Raw genomic sequence first — 23,180 nt, forward strand, 5'->3', positions numbered from 1 at the left:
CGTGCCCCCGTCCGGAAAGATCCCATATGCCGCGGCGCGGCTGGGCCCGTGAGCCATGGCCGCTGAGCCTGTGCGTCCGGAGCCTGTGCTCCGCAACGGGAGAGGCCACAACAGTGAGAGGCCCACATACCGCAAAAAAAAAAAAAAAAAAAAAAAAAGTGTCTAGGAATTAATAGTCTGTATTTTTCACATGACATAAACAGAGCCCAGGAACAGCTATGGATGTAGTAACTCTTAGAAGATGCCATCACTCTGAGATGTGAACAAATTTTATATTGAGAGGCAGTTTCAAAAGGCAGGGATTCTAGAGAGATTGTCTATGACAACAGACTGACTCTGCCACCAATTAAGCTCCTTTTCTCTAAACCGTTCTGTGCTTGTTTCTCAATCTACAGAATGTGGATGTTAACATAGTACTTGCCTTAGGAATACTGTGAGGTTCAATGAATTGCACATGTATAGTACTTAAAATAGTGTCTAGCACAGAGCAAGAATAATGTATTGTGACAACCATCCCTTTGGGGCTTAATGTCATGTAGGATAAATGCTGGCTATTATTAGTAGTAGTAATATTAGTACTGTCTCATTAACAGCACATGATAGCCCTGGTAGACTAACTGCTTTGCTCCAGTTTTTCATTCTAGGGTTGAATGATTCTATATCCGCGGGGAAAACCATATACAACAAAATTAGATTCAGAAAGATCTTAAATCAATTATCTTTCAAGAAGCAACTCTTATTAAAGATATAATCAAGCTCAGTTCTACTTTTGGGTACAAGCATTATCTACTCACATCTACTTTTGGGTCCATATATCAACACTTTAGTGGGACCTAGGAAAGCACACACAAACTACATTATGTACATATGCACGGAGTGCACATAGGGAAGCACACAGTGGACACAAAAGAACATAAATCAATGTGAACTCAAGTGAATAAAACTGCACTGTGGGAAGCACAGAATTAATGTCTGCTATTAATTAGCCTACTTGCCCTTTGTAGAGAGAGGGTTGGTTGTTAATCAGGCCTTGAAACAGAACATGCTTTAGTAAATGACAATTTATTCTTCTGTTATTATTTTAAATTGAACAATAACCTTCTTTAAAAGTGAGAATGGGGGCTTCCCTGGCGGCGCAGTGGTTGAGAGTCCGCCTGCCAATTCAGGGGACATGGGTTCGTGCCCCGGTCCTGGAAGATCCCACATGCCGTGGAGCGGCTGGGCCCGTGAGCCATGGCCGCTGAGACTGCACGTCCGGAGCCTGTGCTCCACAACAGGAGAGGCCACAAAGGTGAGAGGCCCGCGTACCACAAAAAAAAAAAAAAAAAAGTGAGAATGGAAAATCATGTGCAGGACACCTTCTGGATGGAATTCCCATGGCTGTATTCAAAGAAGTTAAAATGTTAATGTTTTCAATCAAATGCTGGGCATAAATATTTGATATATATCATCTATTTCCTCAGGAACTACTCTAATTTTTTTTTTTTTCCTGCGGTACGCGAGCCTCTCACTGCTATGGCCTCTCCCGTTGCGGAGCACAGGCTCTGGACGCGCAGGCTCAGTGGCCATGGCCCACGGGCCCAGCCGCTCCGCGGCATGTGGGATCCTCCCGGACCGGGGCACGAACCCGTGTCCCCTGCATCGGCAGGCGGACTCTCAACCACTGCGCCACCAGGGAAGCCCCTGTTTTTAATAACTGTAACTTCCGGGGGCAGGGGCACAAAATGTATCCTGTTCACCTTTGTATTCTCCTCCAAGAATATCCTAGTAAAAAAATGAAGACATTCAACAGATAATTGTGTTGAATTGAACGGTTCATTAATTCCGAGGTAAATGATGACTCTAAAATGCATTCTGATTAATACCAGGAAAGAGTTAACGAGTCTATAAAAAACAATGCTAATTATGACCATGCTGCTGTTTGGCCTAGACCAGTGGTCACACTGTCCTTAGTTACGGTTCCCAGGAGCACCAGTGAAAATTAATCACCAATATTTTAACTACCTCTGACAACCGAAACCACACAGAAGTTTTTTACTGTTTCGTGTAGTCAGAGTGGCCTGATAGTGAAGTGCTAGAAGAAATGTAACTCATTCCCAAAAGAAAAACAAAAATCATTATGTTGAAACCCAGATTCTTTGGATGTACACATGGGACAGACATATAAAAAACTATCCTCTTCAAATTGGTTGCAAAGGAAAAAAAAATCAATAAAGATACTGAAGGGATGAGATAAAATGGAGGGATCATTTTTCCTGTCCCTGAGTTCAGGGAGGCTGTCATTTTCAGTTCAGGTATGACCACACCTTAGGCTCAGGGTTTGTTATTGGGTAGTGGCTTTAAACACACAATAAATCTGTGCGGCACCAAGCTTTTACCTCCTTAAAGACATTTAAAAATGTATTCCTTTCTACAAATGTTAAGATACTGATTCATTTCTTTAATGTGTCCTGCTTTAAAAGACTGAGTGAAACGGCCAGTGAAAAATAATTAATCGTGCACTAGATGAGAAGTAATACCACAGAAGAAGATGCTCTTAACTGGTACAAAGAAATGGGTAAGTAGTTCCAAATGTACCATATTATTTCACTCTTAATTATATTTTGTCTTTCATTGTCTGTTATAAAGGAGCCAGCTAGATTAAAAACAAGGCAGTATGGAAACAGACCCACTGACACTAATCAAGAAGTTTCCATTTCTAAATTTCTGCTTTTTAGACAAAACAAATGTTTTGCAGCCAAGGTATATTTACAATCATTTTGTACTGGCTTATTATCTGCCATAACAGTGTAGACATAACCCTAGGATGGCATTTCGCGGTGTTTTTCCAAGATGTGCATGTCTCCCATAATTAAATAGAACCAGAATGTTTTTGCCATAAAAATATACTGGTTAATGGTTTCAGAGAATAAAGAATAGCATCACTGCTAGGATAATTCAATTTTCTTTATTATAAAAGATAACTGGTCACAGAACAGTGGTCTAAGTGTCTCTCAGTACTAAAATCTGTGCATATTAAGTAGCCTACTGTTTGGTTTGCTGAAACAATTAGGCCAGGTGAAATGGTGGTTTAAATGTTTATTCACTATTTCTTCAGAAACTATACCATTTCTGAAGACACTAGATGGGGTGGGGATAGCCTTTGCTCCAAAAGGCCATTTACTGAAGTCTCCCCGAAAGGTGTTGAAGGAAGTCATTAGGTGCATTCCTATATTTCAGTTCCTACAAAAGGAAGTTGGTGCAATTGGAAATAAAATGAAAAGTTTTAGAATAGGAGTTTTCTGAAAATGACTTGCAACTCAGCACAAAAAGGAAAGAAACATACCACTTTCAAACAAAAGGCCCCCTCTAATATATCGTTAAGTGTTAGAATTCAATTTTACGATAAGAGTGCAGGTGAAGCTGAGAATTTGGGAACTACATGTCGAGGTTCTAGGCTTCAGGGGGTTACAGTAGGGTGAAAGGATAATGCACATCAATGATATGAGGACACAACAGAACACCTGAATGGAGTCATACCTCAATCAAATACCACCTATAATTGGTAGTGGGGGGGGTGGGATTTCCTACTTTTTTCAATATAGTATAGAATTTCTGTAATTTTAACATAACTCATCTTTTCTTAAAGTGAGCCATAATTTTCCATAAGATTTAATTTTTATAGGTACTAGAATAAATTCATCTTTACCTACCCATTTGACTATAATTATAAGGGTTTTTTGCAAATTAGAACGCAAGGAAAAACTAGGGTGTTGAGGTCTCTGAAAATGTCTTCATCCCTTTTTTAATAAACAGGGTTAATGACAACTTTTCCAATTCCCTTGGACCCACCATATCTACAATCTTGCATTTTATACATATGAAGAGTATGTCTAGAGAGATCCAGCATTCTCTTTCTTCAACTTCACCGTAACAGATTATCAGTTTTACGAATTGAGATAAAGAAGAAAAGTACAACATAGACAAATCCAGCAATCCTGGGGTGACCGTGTTTTACCTTTCTTTCTTCTGTGCTCAGAGAAACATGGGTTTCTGCTTTCCAAACTCAACTGTTTACCTAGCTGGCAATCCCCTCGTGTTGACTCTTTCAGTACTGGATTTCTTCAGTTATCCCTTCCCCTTCAGCATCTTTCATCTCTGCTTTTCTACTTGTGGGGCCCCCTCTCGGTTCACAAACATCCAGGTTTCCTGAGGTTGGGCTCCAAGATCAGGGTAAACTGAAAGCCGTTCTTTCCCCACCCTCAGGTTCAGAGCTGGAGTTGTCTCGGACTCCCCTTTGCTTTACCTCTCACATTGACTCGATCACCAAATCCACCTGAATCCCCTGCAGCCTCCCATGCCCACTGCCAGCTCCCCCGATGCTGGTTCTCGTCTTCCCACACCCAGACGTCCACAGAGGCTTTCCGCTCTGTTCTACACAGCTGCCAAGTGAGGCTCTCCAAGCGCTGCTCTCACCACTGCACACCCCTGCTCCAAATTTTCAACCGCCCTTCGTTATTTTCAAGTACAAATTTCTCTGCTTTACACTAAACACCCTCCCAATTCTGACTTGCAGCTACACTCTACCTTCACCTTCCATATACCTCCTAGCACAGCCCTCCCCTCTGCCCAGCTGATTTACTTGTCATCTACCTATTTCATGTTTGCCTGCCTTTATCTCTTTGCTCTATCTCCCCCATCTCTCCATTTAATTATGCATAAATCACAGTCTCTACTGTGTTTGGATGGTTAGGTATAAAGGGGTGGGGACAAGTGTAAATGGATGTTGGCAATGACTGTTGGACTCAGAGTCGGGGCTCAGTAGGGAAAGGAGAGGACGGTGACATTTGTACAGCAAACACCTCTAAGGGGGCAGCCATTTATCAGCTCTGACCAATTGTTCTCATGCAGAAAGGCTGGTCCAGCGTCTCCAGATCCTCTACATTCTCAAGAGAGGTCAGAGTACGCATTTATTTGAAATCTATAATTTTAAAATATTAGCCACTAATTCAAATGGAAGATATAATGCAGGTCAACAAATTGTGGGCCAAAGAAAGCATCTCTTAACAAAATTGGATGTGGCCCAAAGGATGCTAGTTTCAACCTCTGTTCCTCAACAACTCCTTCATCAAGAACCATCTTTCTTCACGCTCTCTCCCCTGTGCTGGGTCCCCAGAGCACTCCAGTTGATATTAATTTCTCCGTTTCCTGGTTTTACACGTTCACTTTGGTATCACTCAAGTTGAACTTCCTCATTTCATTGCATGCTTTCCTGTGAAACCACTTGCACCATTAATTTATTTCTTATCCCTTAACTTTTTATATTTTATCTCTTTGCAACTGGAGAATAAGTTCCTGGAGAACAGGAGGCATACACTGTAATTTCCTACAGTCCTCACCGTATCTTCCAAAGTATATTCACAAACAGGCACTCACTTATTTAAGGGTGTAGGATGTATCTTGGCAGTTTCAAAAGTAGAATCACTTTTAAAAAAGGAAATATCAGCTCCATTTCTCTGACAGCAGTCTTGAACAATCTGTCATTTTGTTCAGCCATACACATGTGTGTAGGAGTAGGCTATCTTCCACAGAGACTTCTATAACATGCAAACTCCTATAACAAGTCACTTGCACAGTCTTTTCTATTCATCTAAAACAAGGTGACAGAATAGCACAGTGCTGAAGAGCCCAGGCTGTGGAGAGACTGACTGGGTTTCTACGGAGGCTCTAATATTTCCTGTTCACATGACCTCAGGCAGGTCAAAAAACCTCTCTGTCCTTTTGTTTCTTACTGTGGAAAAGAGGAATGATAATAGTACTTACCTCAAAGGACAGATGTGAGAATTCAATGAGTACATATAAAGTACCTAGAAAAGTGCCTAGCACACAGTAGATAATAAATGTCGGTCATTATTATCTTACATTAGATAATAAAACTTACTTGCAGATAAAAAAATTAGCAGTAAAACAAATAGTAATATTTTTAGGCTTATGCTCCAGCCTTTCATGGCACACCAAACACCAAAACTGGATCTCGAGGTAAGGTCTTCCTATACCACTGATCTCAGAAGAAGGCTCACAGGTTATCTCAATGTACACCCATATGCAGGTAGCTTGAACAACCTCGCTGTTAATAGCACGGAGTAGGCCCTCAGAAACTACTGTTTGTTAGAATAAATGAATAAACTGCTCCACTTGCTGTACTAGGCAATATTAATAACAGGTATCTTTAAGTGTAGAATTTTCTTTACTAAAATGTACAGATAAAGATGTTTCTGTGTGCTCTCCAACTATAGCAATTATAATACACAATGATCTCCAGGAGGATGCTTTGCTATTCTTTATGTGACCTGACCTAATTAATTTCAAAAGGAAAGGAAACACAATACATTATAGTACCTGTGCCAATTAACTGATTAACTGAATAGTATGAATCTCATGGAGGTTCAAACATAAAGGACTGTATTTTTTACAATTCCCTGACCTCAGCAGCACAATGCCAAATCTCCCTTCCTAGCTGGAGTAGATTCCTGAAAAATACCTGGAATGGATTCCAGAATTTTCAGGTCACTTTCAGCTATTAAAAATCCACCCAATTTAAAATGCCAATCAAATGCCTGAGGCAGACCCTTCCACCAGAGCATCTCCTGGCTTGGGGTGCTGGGAAATGGGGAGCGCTCCTTGCAATGCCCAAACTGAGACTGCAGGCCAATCTAAGTCTCCTTCTATCTGCCGCCAGCCTCCTCCAATTTTCTTTTTGCCTGCTGAAGTGGGTGTAGGGCACAGCAATAAATATATGCCTACAATATTTCTTGCTTCTCTCCAAGAGAAGAGTTTTCTTGCAAGCAACAAACCCTGTCTTTGGGAAGGCTCTTCATTCACTCCTTCTCCCATGTCCACCCACCAGAATGGAGCTGGGAAGGGTGAATGGTTAGTTCTGGGGCTGGTTCCTGGACCTTCCTTCACAAGACATATAGCCTCTGGTTGAGAGGACAGAGGAAGGAATGGTGCAGGTAAAACCAACTGTGCATGGTTATGTCTTTGTCTTTTCCTGCTAACTCCCATAAGACTGAATGACCTTGACAGAGATACCAAGGACAGAGACAACTTACAAAATATCTAACAGGCAGGGGTGCTAAGCAATCAGAAGGGATGTGGTCTCAGGGGTAGAACAGGGTGCTGCAGGCCCCTTGCTGTGCTGTCCAGTCGCTAGAAGGATAGGGGAGAGCTGGGATGCTGGCAGAGTTACTGCAAAGGTACTCAAGGGGTAGGGTCCCAGTCTTTTTACCAAAAATAGGAAGTATTCTGTATTTTAGTACCGGGACAGCTGTCCTGGTGCAAACAAGCTGAACATCACTCCTGTTTGTGGGAGTTCCTCAGAGTGTCCTCAAGTGAGAGATGGGATGGTCCCAGGCCTGCCCTCTCCCCACGACCATTCCGTGGCCTCTTGCCTGATCAAGCTGAACTACTTTCTACTTGTTCACTTGGCCCCTGGAAAACTCATGCATCTTTGCAATGCCAAGACAGTGCGTCAGGCTATTCTAAGTCTCTCCCTGCTGCTGACTTCCTCCAGTTCTCTTTTGGTCTGGTCAGAGAGGTGAAGGGCACCGCAGTAAATCAACATCTAAAACATTGCTTGCTTCTCGCCAAAACATGAGAAGACACTTCTGGCAGTACGACCCTTAGTCTTTAACAGGGGTTCTCTCAGAGCTGTCTTCACTCTGCTTGACAGAGGCCGGGGTGAAGAAGGGAAAGCACTGTCTGCTTTCCTCCACAGGACAAGGAGAAAAGCCACAATATTCCAGATGACTGTCAATCCCATGATAGCCCCACCCATGGGGTTAGGGTGGGGAAACCCTTGGAGTGGTAAAGGGATGACAGCTGGATAAGGCTGTCTCTTTATAAATCCCAAGAGAAGAATCTAGCCCAAACTGAAGGTAGCTTGTTGATGGCTTTCCCTTTAGAATGTGTAAATTTAAAGCTGTCCCTTAGGATATCAGACAATGGCATCAATTCTGGGCCACAGGAAAAATCCTCCTCAATATCCTATCATACTTATTTAAAGAGGTACCCCAAATAATTAAATATTATACTCTGTTCAAGAAAAAATGAACATCAAATACACAACGAATAAAAAATAACTGAGGAAGCATATTTCTACTGGTGATTATTTAGAGATGCTGATTAATCCATTGTGCACATATTTATGTTTAATTATAAACTGGGAAGGCTTTAGGATGTTATTCTAAAACACACTCTATTAGCATTATGGCATCATATTCATGTGGTGCAAATAATAATGTGAGAAGATTTTCTTGGTAAATTATTTTTTACCAACCCTGTTCCATCAAAAGCATATTATTTTTACTTGGATGTTATAAGAAACTAAGTCTGAGTATAAGCTGATTTGCTATAATTGGAATGGGCTTATTGCAGTCATTTTACCCCTTTAAATTATGATACCAACATTGAAACATCTGTTAAACCATAGCATCTGTTTTATATTTGGGATGCATCCTTACAAATTTGAAGAGTGTTCTTTTTAATGAGCTCTGATTTAATGGGGAATCCATTTTTTTGTGACTGTTATGCCAAAGAAAGAAAACGAGAAGACAGATTCACTGCTCTAGCACCCCGCCCACAGCAAAGCACCTCTAAGGTCCATACATTTCTAATAGAAAACTATTTAATAAACAAATATTCACACTGAAAGCTAGTGTGTTTTATAAATCAGTGTTGTTTAATATTTAAAAGACCATATGGATATGTCTGTATATATGTACATACCCCACCCCCCTGGAAAGGCAGAAAGGGCCATATTCATCTTATTTAAGAAAAATAATCACTTCTTTCAAATAAATTATCTTGACAATCTATATAGTCTTAAAGATACTGGACAAATTTATGGCCTCATAGTCTCCCTGTTTACTAAGACACGTTTACAACTCTAAAGGCAGACTCATTGCCAGATCTTTATTATTTTAGTTCTATCAGAAACAGTACTTTGCCACTGACTTACCCAGTTCTTTTAAAAACTATTCCCTGGGGCATTCCTAATTTTTCTAGTCATTAGTAGCCCTCTACTTGAGTCTGAATTTCTCTTATACAAGAAGCATGTCAGCTTCATGTCAGACAAAAATGGATTAGTTTGTCCCACTATTTACACACTTTACTGTTTCAGGCCTTTTTATTTTTATATTCCTAATTTGGATCTGGCTGGACTTTAAAAGCTTAATTTAAAGATATTAAGGGGGAATTCCCTGACGGTCCAGTGGTTAGGACTCAGCACTTTCACTGCCGGGGCCCGGGTTCGATCCCTGGTTGAGGAACTAAGATCCCGCAAGCCACGAGGTGCGGCCAAAAAAATAAAATAAAACTTAAAAAAAAAATAAAGATATTTAAAACTGCTGAATTTTTATGATACAAGCTACCATAAAATTTAGAAAATGACAGGTTGTCCCATTAAGTTCAATAAACTCAAATAATTTATAAAAGAACCATATCACAAAAAAACTCAGAAGGAACTCATTGGAAGGAAGACAGAAAAAAAGAGAGAAAAGGAAGTTTAATATAGAGATTTTGGGTCATTCATTTTGTACCTCCTAATTTGTCTCACCAAAAGAGAAAACTGCTACAACAGTGTCCAGGCGCTAAAGCCATTTCTTGCACAAGTCCCCATAGGGCAGATCGGTCCAGCTTGGCAGAGGAAGCCTTGTTGCCACCCATCCCAACAATGACCACTCCCGGCATCTTCTCCCCCCCACCATCCCCCGCCAAGTGAGGGCTCTGTTCTTAGGCTTTACAAAAGCATCTTTTCTACTTTGCCAAAGGAGTAGTAGCATTTTACACCCACATCACATCAAATGTACAACTGATAGATGCTATAAAACCAGACTTTAGAACACATCCTTTGAGTTCTTCACTGAAAACAACCCCCAAATTAAAACATCAACCACCTAGCTTAACGGTAGCGCTTTCTAGGGATTTATAGCTATCACAAGAGAATCAGAGAAGAGGAAAATGACGTAGGCCATTCTTCTCGGTTTAGGATGTACTTACTTAACCAATCTGAGAGAGACAAAAACTGACCTTATTTTAAAATACTACCTGTGAAAAAGATTTTGCAATTTCCCCGGGTAACCTTTTTCAATGCTTAATGACTTTTCGTAGCAAAAGTCCACTTCCTTAAATTAAAGGTTAACCCTCTCATTGTTGAAAATTAGATACAACACACTTTATGGCCACAGGTGAGATGATACAGTTTAGGGAACACAGTTACGATTAACTTTTTTGTGACTTCGACCACTGCAGATCTTATTACAACATATTCTTAGAACTTGCCTCTGCCAGTTGAAAGAGTGCAGACTTCCCACAGCGTTTTACAGGTTCAGCACTGCCCAACTGTGAAGTGTTCGAAGAAATCTATATTGAAAACAATTCACATAAGGAATATTAATTGTGATATCAGAATTTTCACTCCCCATTCACACATATTCAGGAATTTTCCTTAGTTTAATGAGAACGTCATTGCTCCCAAGTACCAAATACGCTTGGGATTATAATTTTGAAACCAATTTTAGTAAATAGCCTCAAAAATAATAACAAAAGAACAGGAGTGGCTTGGGTGGCTGTTGGATGACAAGAGTATTATTATCTTGAGGATTCCAGGCCCTAAATTTAACTCTACAACCTTAAAACAAATTATGCATTTCCATTTCCATATAAATACCAACTCAGCAACTTGCCACATAGAAAAGAGATTTAATGTCATTTTATATTTACTAAAAAGCAATTAGTTAATTTTTTGTTGAAATATATTTGGAATCACTGTGAAAAGACAGCCAACAAGACAGTCAACAAATTTTGTTTTGAGAATCCAACATAAATGTGCTAGGCAATATGACAAGAGCTGGTGAAGCTAAAAGTTTTACATAAAACACTGGCACCGGCTCTGAGAGTATGCTCTAAAGTACACAAAGATTGACAGTCAAGACCACAAATCTCAAGAAGCCATACAGTTAAGAACTAAGTCGTAGCACATCGACATACACACAACATGACACTGTGACTGCATCCTCTTCTGCAAATCTGGTGCAACAGCAGCCAGGCACTAATAACAATGAACAGCACTGTCCTTTCTCGTTTTTATATGAAAACTTAATTTTCAATTTCTAGCTTAACTCCATAAAGAATGGAGAAGGGCATACATTCTTAAAGATCTTTACAAAGTATTCTTCTCCTAGAGAACTTCTATCATCATTAGAGCAGCTAGCTATGGTCTAAGCTTTTAATATTCTTCGTGATTCTGAATTATTTCTCAGTTTAAGACAGAGGTATTTCTCAGTTCAGTTTAGGAGGCAAACCTACCTTGTGTCTATACCTTACAGGTGACCCCAAGACCCCCAGGGAATTCTATGGAGCTGTCAGCCCCAGAAGAGACTGGCGACTTACTGCTAGAGAAAATTCTCCCTAGAACACCTGCTGAATAAGAGCCAAATATTTAATAAGCTACCTGGGCCACTCAGAAGGGACTAGTTTAAGAAAGTTTTAAGGAATTTTTCTTCCTGGGTACTATCATTTTTCAAAGAGTCCTTTCCTATTTATCCCAATCACTTACTTTTTCTTTAGAAGATCAACTTCGGGGCTGAATCATTTTGAAGATTTTCCTCTAGCTGAATTTCCTCTGATATATGCCATTTCTCCTTTTTTAGACAAGGTGAATTCAATTACTAAGCTTATCACTAGACTAAGAGAAATAAACACATTTAATATAATCACTGACTCTAGTGACTTGGGGGAAAGAAGTACTGAACATCAATGCCAGTCCCATGAACCAAGGTTGTATAATAGAAAGGACATGGCTTTTGTGTCAGACAAACATGCCTTCATTACTTCTTGCTGTGTGGACTTAAGCAAGTAACTAAGACCTCACCTTCACCTTCAAAATAGAAACAATACCTGCCCCATATTAATTACTTCTGTGAAGATCAGATGTTATGTGAGTGAAGAGTTCGGCACAGTGCTCAGCCCACATTATGCTCTCAATATACATTACAATTATTAGTAATAAGGATTTATCATTGTTAACACTAATAAATAAACTCTTTTAGGACACTTTCAAACATTAGTTACAGACTAAAATTAGAACAGAATTAAAAATTGCAATGTCAGAGGAGAATTATTAAATTTAATAATCTATAAAATATTAAATTTGTCACATAATCATACAATACCCTCAAGAGAACAACAAGCTGGGTGATGCTCCCCTACACAGCCTGACACTGTTTTCTAGCTCTTCCACTGGCTCCCTCTGCTGTCGCTTTTGCTGCTGTAGGTTTATGTTCCCGTCGCTGTGTGTGTGTGTGTGTGTGTGCGCGCGCGCACTACCACGAAGCCTGTCGAATGCCTGCATGGCACACCCAGAGGCTCAGCGTCGAACTTCTGACCGCTCGGATGTATTACCTGCCAGCTGAGTTAATGCACAGCTGTTCGAGTCGAGGCTTGAGAATGGTTCCTTGCCTTGCAAAAGAAACCATCACCTAATGTTTAGTAAGAACTATTTTCCTCATCACTTACGGGAGGATTTTTACCTATTTGTAGGTACAGGGCAGTATTTTAAATGCTCAAGGTTGCTGGAAGCCTTATTTTCAAAGGATGTTGGGGGAGAGTCAACATATTTTAGCAGTCCAACGTTTCTAGAATCACCTAACAATAAAATTTTCATAGAACAACTTAGCGGTAAGATATAGTTTCTAAAAATGTCTTTTGGCTTCTTAATTGGGGGCAGGGGGTTGAATACATGTTAATGTCTGCAGCACTGGGCATAGCTGACCTTTCTTTTGAGAGTCTCCTCTGGATTTCCAATACTGCAGAGTCCTTGTTTTCCTCCTACCTCTCAGGCCACTCCTTGCTGTTCTTTGTTGGCTCTCCTTTCTATAGAGAGCACTTAAATGTTTTCCCTCAGGGTTTTGTCTTAGGGCCCCCACTCTTTTTCTTTACACATTTTCTCTCAGTAATCTCATGTAATCTCTCAGTAATCTCTGATGGCTTCTAATATAAGCATAGCTTGTGTAATGCCAATTTGTTATATCATTGTTCATTTCCCTGTTTGTTTTTTTTTCTATTTAAGAGACATACACATCCTTTCAAGTAAGAATAATGTAGCTAATACATGTTTTTCAATGACAGGTCAGCTAGTGGCGGAAAGTGTGTGTTATGCTACCCTCCTGGGTAGGGGGAAGTAGTAGGTCATACTGTACAGTATGTTCATGGCTATGCTTTTTATTTTCCTCAAGTTGGATGGTGCTTGCTGATCTGTTAACTCCACTGTAGTCTCTCCTCTGCCTATTATGGAATGTTCTGATAAACAGGGTGGGTGTTAAAAGTATGTGATGTTCAGCAAAAGCGCCAAGAAAAATTATCACCCTGGGTGTTAAAACTGTTAATTTTATAGCTGACTGAGGTAGGGGCGCACACCAAGGAAAGAGGTGGTAAAGATCAAAAGCAAATTAGCTGGAAGGCTTTTGCAATTATGAGGGGTATCATAAACACTGTAGCCTGGGAGGAAACGACTAACAATTGTTGAGTGAATAAATGAATCAGAGAACAAATGAACAATATGAGATGATTGGTCTTCCTTACCTTAAAAGAAATATTAACACTTCCAATAAACCATGTAAGACTTTCACACTGATGAGCTGCAGTGTGAGTATATGGAGTCTGTGTTGAGTGTAATATTCCGTAACATATTGCGCATTCCATCATGAAAATGAATGCTTTAAATGTGCACCTATTGCTTATATCCAATTGTGACGATACCTTGGTGAGATTACGGTTGTATTTATATTGACAAAGTAAAAGCCTTCTAAGGAAAGTTTTAATGTTCAAATCTATCTGTCTAAATTGTCCAGATTAGCTCCCTGTCTTCAAAGTAAATATGCAATTTTTCAACGCAAAGATATACTCTAGGTGTAAGAGTCAGCCACACAGCAGAGAAGACGATATGTGGACCAGGCAAGGCTTCCAGACTTGTTAAATAACGGAAGACAACAGCTCCCTTCTGGCATTACATTTGGTCATTAGTCTTCAGTAAATGAGATCTAAACAGTGACAGATGTGTCACTCTACCTGTAAACAACAAAAAATGCAGATAGGAAACTCACTTTGACAAACTTAATGGATCAGAGCCTGGAAGCAGAGTGATGGCTCTTCAGAAGGGCCGAGTTGAATCTAGATGAATTATGAGCATCAATACAGAATGGGAGACAGGCTGAAATGCGAGGAAAACAGGCTCTGCACTCTACATTTCTTTCTAGATCTTGTAAAGCAGATGTATCTTTCTCCCTTTAAACATAAACATTTATGAGGAACCTACAAACAAAATGTTCTTTATTCAATTTCATGGTTCCATGCAGGTTACTTCAATGGGTTTGAAAACTATCAGATTTGGTTAAGAAGGAAAGAGATCCTTCTCAGCTTGTGACACGGAGACCCAAGACATAAAAGAAAAAATATTTTCAACTTAAAGAAATGCCCAGGTCTTACTGTTTTTTTAAAAACTGCGTTTCTAGGATAATTGTATTACACGATAAATGACCAATAGCTAATGTCTTCCTAGAGTTATGAACACTTGTAAATGAAATTAACGCGAATGGTCTCTAAGAATTCTGCAAGCCTGATCTTAAAGTGATATTACAAAGCTAAACATTTTTAAAGAGTAAATTGTTTCCTAAATTATACAAACACCTACTTTTCTCTAAGTGCACATAATAGGACTGAGAATCCCTCTGAAAAGGGATGAGGGGTATAAAGTGGTCCATTGGGTAAATTTCTATTATCTGCCCATTCCTTCCTCACTGAACCCTTTCCCTGTAAGTTCCAAGAGATACCAGAAAGTGCCTTACCAATGCTGATTTAAAAACCTGTGGTAAAAATTGCAAACCACAGAGCAGTGATCTCAAACTGCGGTTCCCTAATAGGAAACTTGTTGAAAGTGCAAATTCTCAGGCCCCACTGCAGACTTAATAAGAAACTTTGGGGGTGGGGTTCAGCAATCTGTGTTTGAAGAAGCCTTTGAGGTGACTCTGGTGTATTTTAAAGTTTGAGAATCTCTGCTATAGACTAATTAGAACAAGAATTTCAAGAGTCTTTGTGTTTTCTCAAAGGTGATGGGTGTTTTATGAAATAATTATAAGAGTTTTAGGGATACAATCACAGTAATTATAGGCTATTCTATTTCTACTGCAATAGATATGCTCATAGCAGATTGTAGTAGATAATTTTATTAGTTCATCTAGTTAGCTATTGTTTAGCTTTGAATAAACCAGCCCAGTACTGGGCTGACAATATGGTCAGATCATAACATGAAAGAGACTGAAACTTCTCTTGAGTCAGCTGAGGAAAGTGACTGGAGAGCACAAATATCCTTAGAGAACCATGTACTATACTTTTCTTGTATAATCACATATAACATTTACAAATAAACAACTAAGTATGTAATAATTTAATTTGCTTAGGAATTGTAAGGGCTCTTAATTGTCAACCTATGCAAAATATAACTGGGAAAAATAATATATGGAGTTGAGAAGGGGAACTGTATTTGATTCTAGGGCAGAACATTTTATTTTGGTTTCTCCATCATGCATGTCTTCCTCTGTTAATGATGCCAGAAACAACTCATAATAAGTTTTCAAATTAATTTTTTTAAAGCTTCCTCAAATCTTATAAGTGCACAGTCAAAAACCCTCAGAAGACAAGTGCCATTGAGGAGAGGAGTAACATCTGGAAATGTCTCCCTGCACAACTCCTAAGTAAAAAGAGGTTCTTCCCCAGAAAAAAACTTTCTTTTGGAGGAGTGAGTGTACTGAGCAGTAAGAACAAATTAATTTAAGAGAGGTATGGGATCTTACTCTCCAGCATCACAGGACAGTGGCTGTTACACTATCAAACTGGTTCCTCCGAGCTGCCCAGGGCTTTGAGGCACCTAATAAATCTGATGGTGATCTCACTTAAACAAGAACCACACTCTGAGTGGCAATACCTGTTAGAAATGCATCAGCTGAGGTATATCATACAAACATTTTTAATTAAATTGAAAACTCTTGGTAAATAGTGCATATGTAAATATCAGATGTGTCAAAGACGAGCCACTACGTTCTGATATTCATGCTACAGAGTGTAGAATTTAATCAAAAGGAATATATGGCAAATAACTTCTGTTATGAAGGAGCTGTTTCTAAAAGGTTGGATGGGACTGCTCAGGTTTACCAACATTAAAAATAAATTTACAGTCATCACGTCAAAATTCTTTTTTACCTTTGAAAAAATTATTAGTATCAAGTAAAAGGATGTCAATGACTAGAGGAAAGCAAGGAAATATTAAACAAAACTATTGCCCACACAATGAAAAGAAAAGCCTGTTTATCATAATGAAAAATTATGATAAAATCTTAATTTATTCAGATTCATCAAGCAAATTGTTCTTCGTGAAATGATACCATTATATGATATTTTTGATACCAGTTTTATAGAATAGCCCTCAACGAGTAAAGCAAATACTGTGGCAGAGAAGCCTAAGAGATAAACAGGCCAGAGGGTTGGATCAAGTCATGGTGGTTGACACAAGTGTCCAAAGAGGAAGCAGCATTTGTTTTTTTTTTTTTAATGTAAGCGCTAAAAGTAATTTTTTCTCATTTTCGAAGTAAGATGCTGGGTTTTCTCTTGCCAAAAAGATATTATTTTACATTTCATTTATGCAGCACTCTTTATGCAAATGAATCAAAGTGATTCAATACATCAATATTAAACAGAACAGTCTTGCTTGTCATTTTCTCTCAACCCTATAAAAAATTGCTTAGTTTATTATATGCATTTTTGCGGTACGCGGGCCTCTCACTGTTGTGGCCTCTCCTGTTGCGGAGCACAGGCTCTGGACGCGCAGGCTCAGTGGCCATGGCTCACGGGCCTAGCCGCTCCGTGGCATGTGGGATCTTCCCGGACCGGGGCACGAACCCGTGTCCCCTGCATCGGCAGGCAGACTCTCAACCACTGCACCACCAGGGAAGCCCCTATTATATGCATTTTTGGTTGAAATTAATAAAAAGGAAAATGGGGAAAGACCTAAAGCAGATGGCATCTTATTTTTACAAAAGGGATATATTTTATTATTTGTCATATAGTGCTCATTAGAAATGAGCATACGGTTGAGGCCAGGGCTTTTGTGGCAAAATCAAGCATTATCAGATTTGCCTCTCATCATACCAACCAAGAAAATACTCTCTAGTGTGTACTCTCTCTCTCTGGCTGACAATCCGAAGAAATCTAAGATCCTGCATGAGCTGACCTGACCTAAGCCCAGGGTTAAACGCTAATAAAAATACTGGCTGAAGCTACATCACACCCAAAGCTAAGCACTGATGATCTAATAGGTCCTATTCACCCCTGCATTCACTGTGAGAGTTATTCATCAACTACAGCATCTAATTTCACTACTGGAAAAATTTAATAAATTGGAATGCTATGGCCTTCACGTTGACAATTTTCCTAAGCTTTTAAAATAAGTTAAAAACAAGACAAAATGAAATAAATGAATTACTGGAAAGTGTGTATTCTACGTGAACTCTTTAATGAATGCTTGTAAAATGGGTATAAATTCTGGAGCTGATCTGTGATTAGAGCAAAGGCAGCAATAAGCAGCCTCCCATGTGTATTATGTTAGTAATGGCAAGAGGCATGCCTAAAGTTCTCTATATGTTATAAAATTCCATTCCAATACTTCCTGAGCTCAGTAAGTTTTCTGAACCCAATGTGTGTGTGTGTGTGTGTGTGTATATATATATATATATACACACATATATATATATATATATATATTAAAAGAAGGCCATACCTCTGCAAACTGAAACTATAAGACACTGATGAAAAAAATCAAAGATGACACAAACAGATGGAGAGATATACCATGTTCTTGGATTGGAAGAATCAATATTGTGAAAATGACTATACTACCCAAAGCCATCTACAGATTCAATGCAATCCCTATCAAATTACCAATGGCATTTTTCACAGAACTAGAACAAAAAAATCTCAAAATTTGTATCGAGACACAAAAGACCCCAGATAGCCAAAGCAGTCTTGAGGGGAAAAAAGGAGCTGGAGGAATCAGGCTCCCTGACTTCAGACTATACTACAAAGCTACAGTAATCAAGACAATATGGTACTGGCACAAAAACAGAAACATAGATCAATGGAACAGGATAGAAAGCCCAGAGATACACCCACGCACTATGGTCAACTAATCTATGACAAAGGAGGCAAGGATATACAATGGAGAAAAGACAGTCTCTTCAATAAGTGGTGCTGGGAAAACTGGACAGCTACGTGTAAAAGAATGAAATTAGAACACTCCCTAACACCATACACAAAAATAAACTCAAAATGGATTAGAGACCTAAATGTAAGACTGGACACTATAAAATTCTTAGAGGAAAACATAGGAAGAACACTCTTTGACATAAACCACAGCAAGATCTTTTTTGGCCCACCTCCTAGAGTAATGGAAATAAAAACAAAAATAAACAAATGGGACCTAATGAAACTTCAAAGCTTTTGCACAGCAAAGGAAACTATAAACAAGACGAAAAGACAACCCTCAGAATGGGAGAAAATATTTGCAAACGAATCAATGGACAGAGGATTAACCTCCAAAATATATAAACAGCTCATGCAGCTCAATATTAAAAAAACAAACAATGCAATCCAAAAATGGGCAGAAGACCTAAATAGACATTTCTCCAACGAAGACATACAGATGGCCAAGAAGCACATGAAAAGCTGCTCAACATCATTAATTATTAGCGAAATGCAAATCAAAACTACAATGAAGTATCACTGCACACCATTTAGAATGGGCATCATCAGAAAATCTATAAACAACATATGCTGGAGAGGGTGTGGAGAAAAGGGAACCCTCTTGCACTGTTGGTGGGAATGTAAATTGATACAGCCACTATGGAGAACAGTATGGAGGTTCCTTAAAAAACTAAAAATAGAATTACCATATGATCCAGCAATCCCACTACTGGGCATATACCCATAGAAAACCATAATTCAAAAAGACACATGCACCCCAATGTTCATTGCAGCACTATCTGCAATAGCCAGGTCATGGAAGCAACCTAAATGCCCATTGACAGACGAATGGATAAAGAAGATGTGGTACATATATACAATGGAATATTACTCAGCCATAAAAAGGAACGAAATTGGGTCATTTGTTGAGATGTGGATGGATCTAGAGACTGTCATACAGAGTGAAATAAGTCAGAAAGAGAAAAACAAATATTGTATATTAATGTATATATGTGGAACCTAGAAAAATGGTACAGATGAACCAGTTTGCAGGGCAGAAATTGAGACACAGATGTAGAAAACAAATGTGTGGACACCAAGGGGGGAAAGCGGTGGGGCGGCGTGGGTGGTGATGTGATGAATTGGGAGATCAGGATTGACATGTATACATTGATGTGGATGAAACTGATGACTAATAAGAACCTGCTGTATAAAAAAATAAATAAAATTCAAAAAAAAAAGGCAAAACAACAACAACAAAAAAGAAGGCCATACCTCTGCAAACTGAAACAAGGCTGATGCTTGACATTGTTTTGAAGGAACATCAGGGTGGGAGGTACCTGAAGATATCTGAAAGGAAACAAATAATTTTTAAAGCACAAGGACATTTTACCATAACAGACTCATAGATTCTGCCAAATATTTCCACTGTACACACAGATAAAGATTAAGACATGAGTCATCACCCTCAATTCCTTTTAGAAAAACAGTATCAATGATAAATGAAGACAAAGGCCATGTTTCTAAAAACACATGTGGAAAGAACAAAAAAGACTGAGTTTGGCTCATTTGCCTTGTCTCTTGAAAGGGTGTCAGATATGTATCAAATAGCAGTTGAGGACACCTGTAGAGATAAATTTCCTTATTTCAGTGAATTTTCTAAAATATTATTAAAAGTTGAAAGCTGCAAGTAAATCTCTCTCCTCCCTACAGCACTCCCCTCAAGCTGTTCTCTGCTTTGAGACAGCTGTGAAACAGGGTTGGAGAAGCAAACCATGTGGGTCAGAGTATCTGGGACTGAATCTTAGTTCTGCTACTCACTAGCTACATGACCTTGGGCAGCTCAGCTAATCTCTCTTGAGATTTATTTTTCCCAACTGTAAACTGATGATGATGATAATCCCCATTTTACAGGATTATGGTAAGAAGAAAATAAGCCATAGAATACACTGCCTGGCATGGCACCAAAACTCAATAAATTGTTTATTGAATATGAACAGCATTTCTTTATTTTATAACACCATGCATCCTCCCATCCAACACACACACACACACACACACACACACACACACACACCCCTCAGGTGTCTGACAGTGGATAGAGGATTCTGTCACACCATCCTTGCTTCAGCTAGGAGAACTTTTGTTTCTATTTGGTGATTATGGTAGCCTCATTAAAAGTTTGCTCTGAGGGCCACATGGAAATAGTTTTTAGGATGTTTTGAGAGCAAGGTCAGTTATTAATTTTGGTTTCAAAGTGAACAAAGTTTCTATACAACTACAAACTAGGGTGAAAATGAGTCACAAGTGCAGAAAGCGTGAGCATTGTAAATTCAGCCCATTTCCAGTTCCACAAAAGTCTTTTTCTTCAATTAACTGTGCTCACCGACTCCATCAAAGGGAACTTACTGAGCAATACATGCAGCTTGATCATGACTCCTCAATCCCAGCAATCACTTTTTCATATTAATTAAATTAAGTTGTTTAGAAAAACAATGGAGCCAGTTGGTGATACAATATCAAAGTCAATTTTAGGGATAAGAAAAAATTAGAAGAGAGCCTGATGGAATTATTGACTCTATTCACTGCTGAAGGCATTAGGAAAATTTTAATCACACCATATCTTTTGCATCAGACAAATAAGGATTTTTAGAACAAATATCAGTAAAAAGAAAAAAGATCTCCCAGATCCTATTTAACAAACTAGACATATACAAATTGTCGTAAATGGCTAAGATCTAACCAAGTACTTTGAAAATATTTCAGGGTAAAGATGTAGAACTCTTCTTGGTCAAACCATGAAACCTATCATTTCAAAAGACCTCCATGTGCAAGCTGTGACAGACTGCAGATATGAATCCACAAGGACGTTCCTGAAATCCTGGGAATTATAAACTGTAGGTCTTACTTCCGACATGACTTTTCACTCCTACAAACCCTCTATAAAAGTTAAAGAAAATAAATAGTTTGTGTAAGGGGAAATGCCTGACCTACAAGATATTTCTTTTCTTTTTTTTTTTTTTTTTTGCGGTACGCAGGACTCTCACTGTTGTGGCCTCTCCCATTGCAGAGCACAGGCTCCGGATGCACAGGCTCAGCGGCCACGGCTCACAGGCCCAGCCGCTCTGCAGCATGTGAGATCTTCCCGGACCGGGGCATGAACCCATGTCCCCTGCATTGTCAGGCAGACTCTCAACCACTGCGCCACCAGGGAAGCCCATACAATATATTTCTTCAAGGATTAAATTAGATAGTGAACAAAACAGAACCAGTAGTATAAACAATCTAGATTTTTGAAAAGCATTTCACAAGTCTTTAAACAAAAGGATGTTTCTCCAAATTAATACTGGGATAAAGGAGATGATGACATGAATAGGGAGCTCCTGAAGAAATATTAGGTTAGGGTCAGGGATCTCTTTGGAATCTGGTTTGCTGTAGTAACCAAAAACATGCACATGTGTCAACACACCCAAAATTTCATGTGAAATTTGAGAGATTTCACTATATCTTTCACCAGGGATCACTGGTTAAGTATCTCTGCTTTCAAAGTTGAGACTAACATTATTTAATATGTCTAAAACTACTGTTTAAAAGGGAGTGCAGATTGAATCTGCTATTACATTAAATTCTTGAGGAAACAATATAAAAAACAATTGGAATTCATGGCACATCTCACAGAGAGCAGAAAGGAAAGTGACAGATAAGGAGTATTATGTGAGCAAATATATATTAAAACATTCTGGTGATATCAGCAGGACATTTAGGCATATAATAAACAATGTCATAAAAGGAATGACCTAATATGCCAGTGTGAAAAGTAATTCTGCCAATGAAATGTTGAGAACCACCAGGAAAGGACACTAGAGGAGAAAAAGATTCTGAAACTAAAAATATGCTCTCCTTTGTACAAAACTGTACCACAAGGGGCAAACATTAGGAAGGATGACAGTGTGAAAGAAGGTCTAGTGAAAGACAATTAGAATGATCAAGGGAAGACCATGTGGTTTAAAGTTTAGAAAAAAGTAGTCAATGATGGCTCCATATTGAGTTCTAGGGTAAATGCAGATATTTTGGGAAGCAGTCTTAACCTTTAGACTTGATGTCAAGGATAATGTGCTTTTCTACATCATCTCTGAATATGTCAGAGACATACTGAGCCAAACAGGTCTGACACAAGACATAAGATTTTGAAAACTGCCAACTGCATGCTAAAGTTTCAATTAAGAGAAGTTTACTTAAAATAAATACAAAGGAATGCACAGCCAATAACCATGAGTCAATTCTGTCTTCTGATTTAATACCTGACAAATCAATATCTGATAAATGACTAAGTTCTAAAAATAGTTCAATTATATTCTTAACTTCCCTATCCATGAATAAAAATTAGTGATGAGGTTTCAGTGCAATAATATTTAGTATGAGTTAATAACAAGCTTCTATAAACATATTTATTCCTTAATTAAGAGACTCTAAAGTCCCAGAATTTGGTACTATTTTCCGTTTTATGATTACTTGAGCTAAGAACGCAGGGTTCTTCTTTGCTTTAAGTTACTTTCATCAGCCCAAATTTAAGCTCACTTTACAATTTCATTAAGTATAAATTGTAATATATTACCTCGGCAAACTGAAATAATGGTGACTTCTGACGCAATTCAGAGGATTCTGAAACATCAGGCCTGCAGGTGCCAGAGGATATCTGAAACAAAGAAAGGTGGTGTGAGGCATCATAAGAATAGCTTCTGGAAGACAACAGAAGACAAATGTCACGTAAAACATTCCTATTTGAGGAAGGAATGGTTTTGACTCCCCACATTTGAGGCAGTACTGTGACAAAAAGGTAGTTATATTCTGCA

At 38.8% G+C, this 23,180-nt stretch overlaps 1 protein-coding gene across 4 annotated transcripts in view; it reads right to left on the minus strand.

The window, feature by feature from the left end:
- Positions 1-23,180, minus strand: part of BBX (BBX high mobility group box domain containing) — a 281,965-nt gene that overhangs the window by 41,715 nt on the left and 217,070 nt on the right. For all 4 annotated transcript variants that reach the window (XM_060150648.1, XM_060150647.1, XM_060150649.1 and 1 more), the window contains 3 exons: positions 22,943-23,023; positions 19,603-19,677; positions 10,321-10,401 (listed from right to left, as the gene is read on the minus strand). In XM_060150648.1, coding sequence (XP_060006631.1) covers positions 10,321-10,401; positions 19,603-19,677; positions 22,943-23,023 — 237 coding nt within the window. The remainder of the gene's footprint in view (positions 1-10,320; positions 10,402-19,602; positions 19,678-22,942; positions 23,024-23,180) is intronic.

This window comes from Lagenorhynchus albirostris, chromosome 5, assembly GCF_949774975.1.
Source record: "Lagenorhynchus albirostris chromosome 5, mLagAlb1.1, whole genome shotgun sequence".
Lineage (NCBI taxonomy): Eukaryota > Metazoa > Chordata > Mammalia > Artiodactyla > Delphinidae > Lagenorhynchus > Lagenorhynchus albirostris.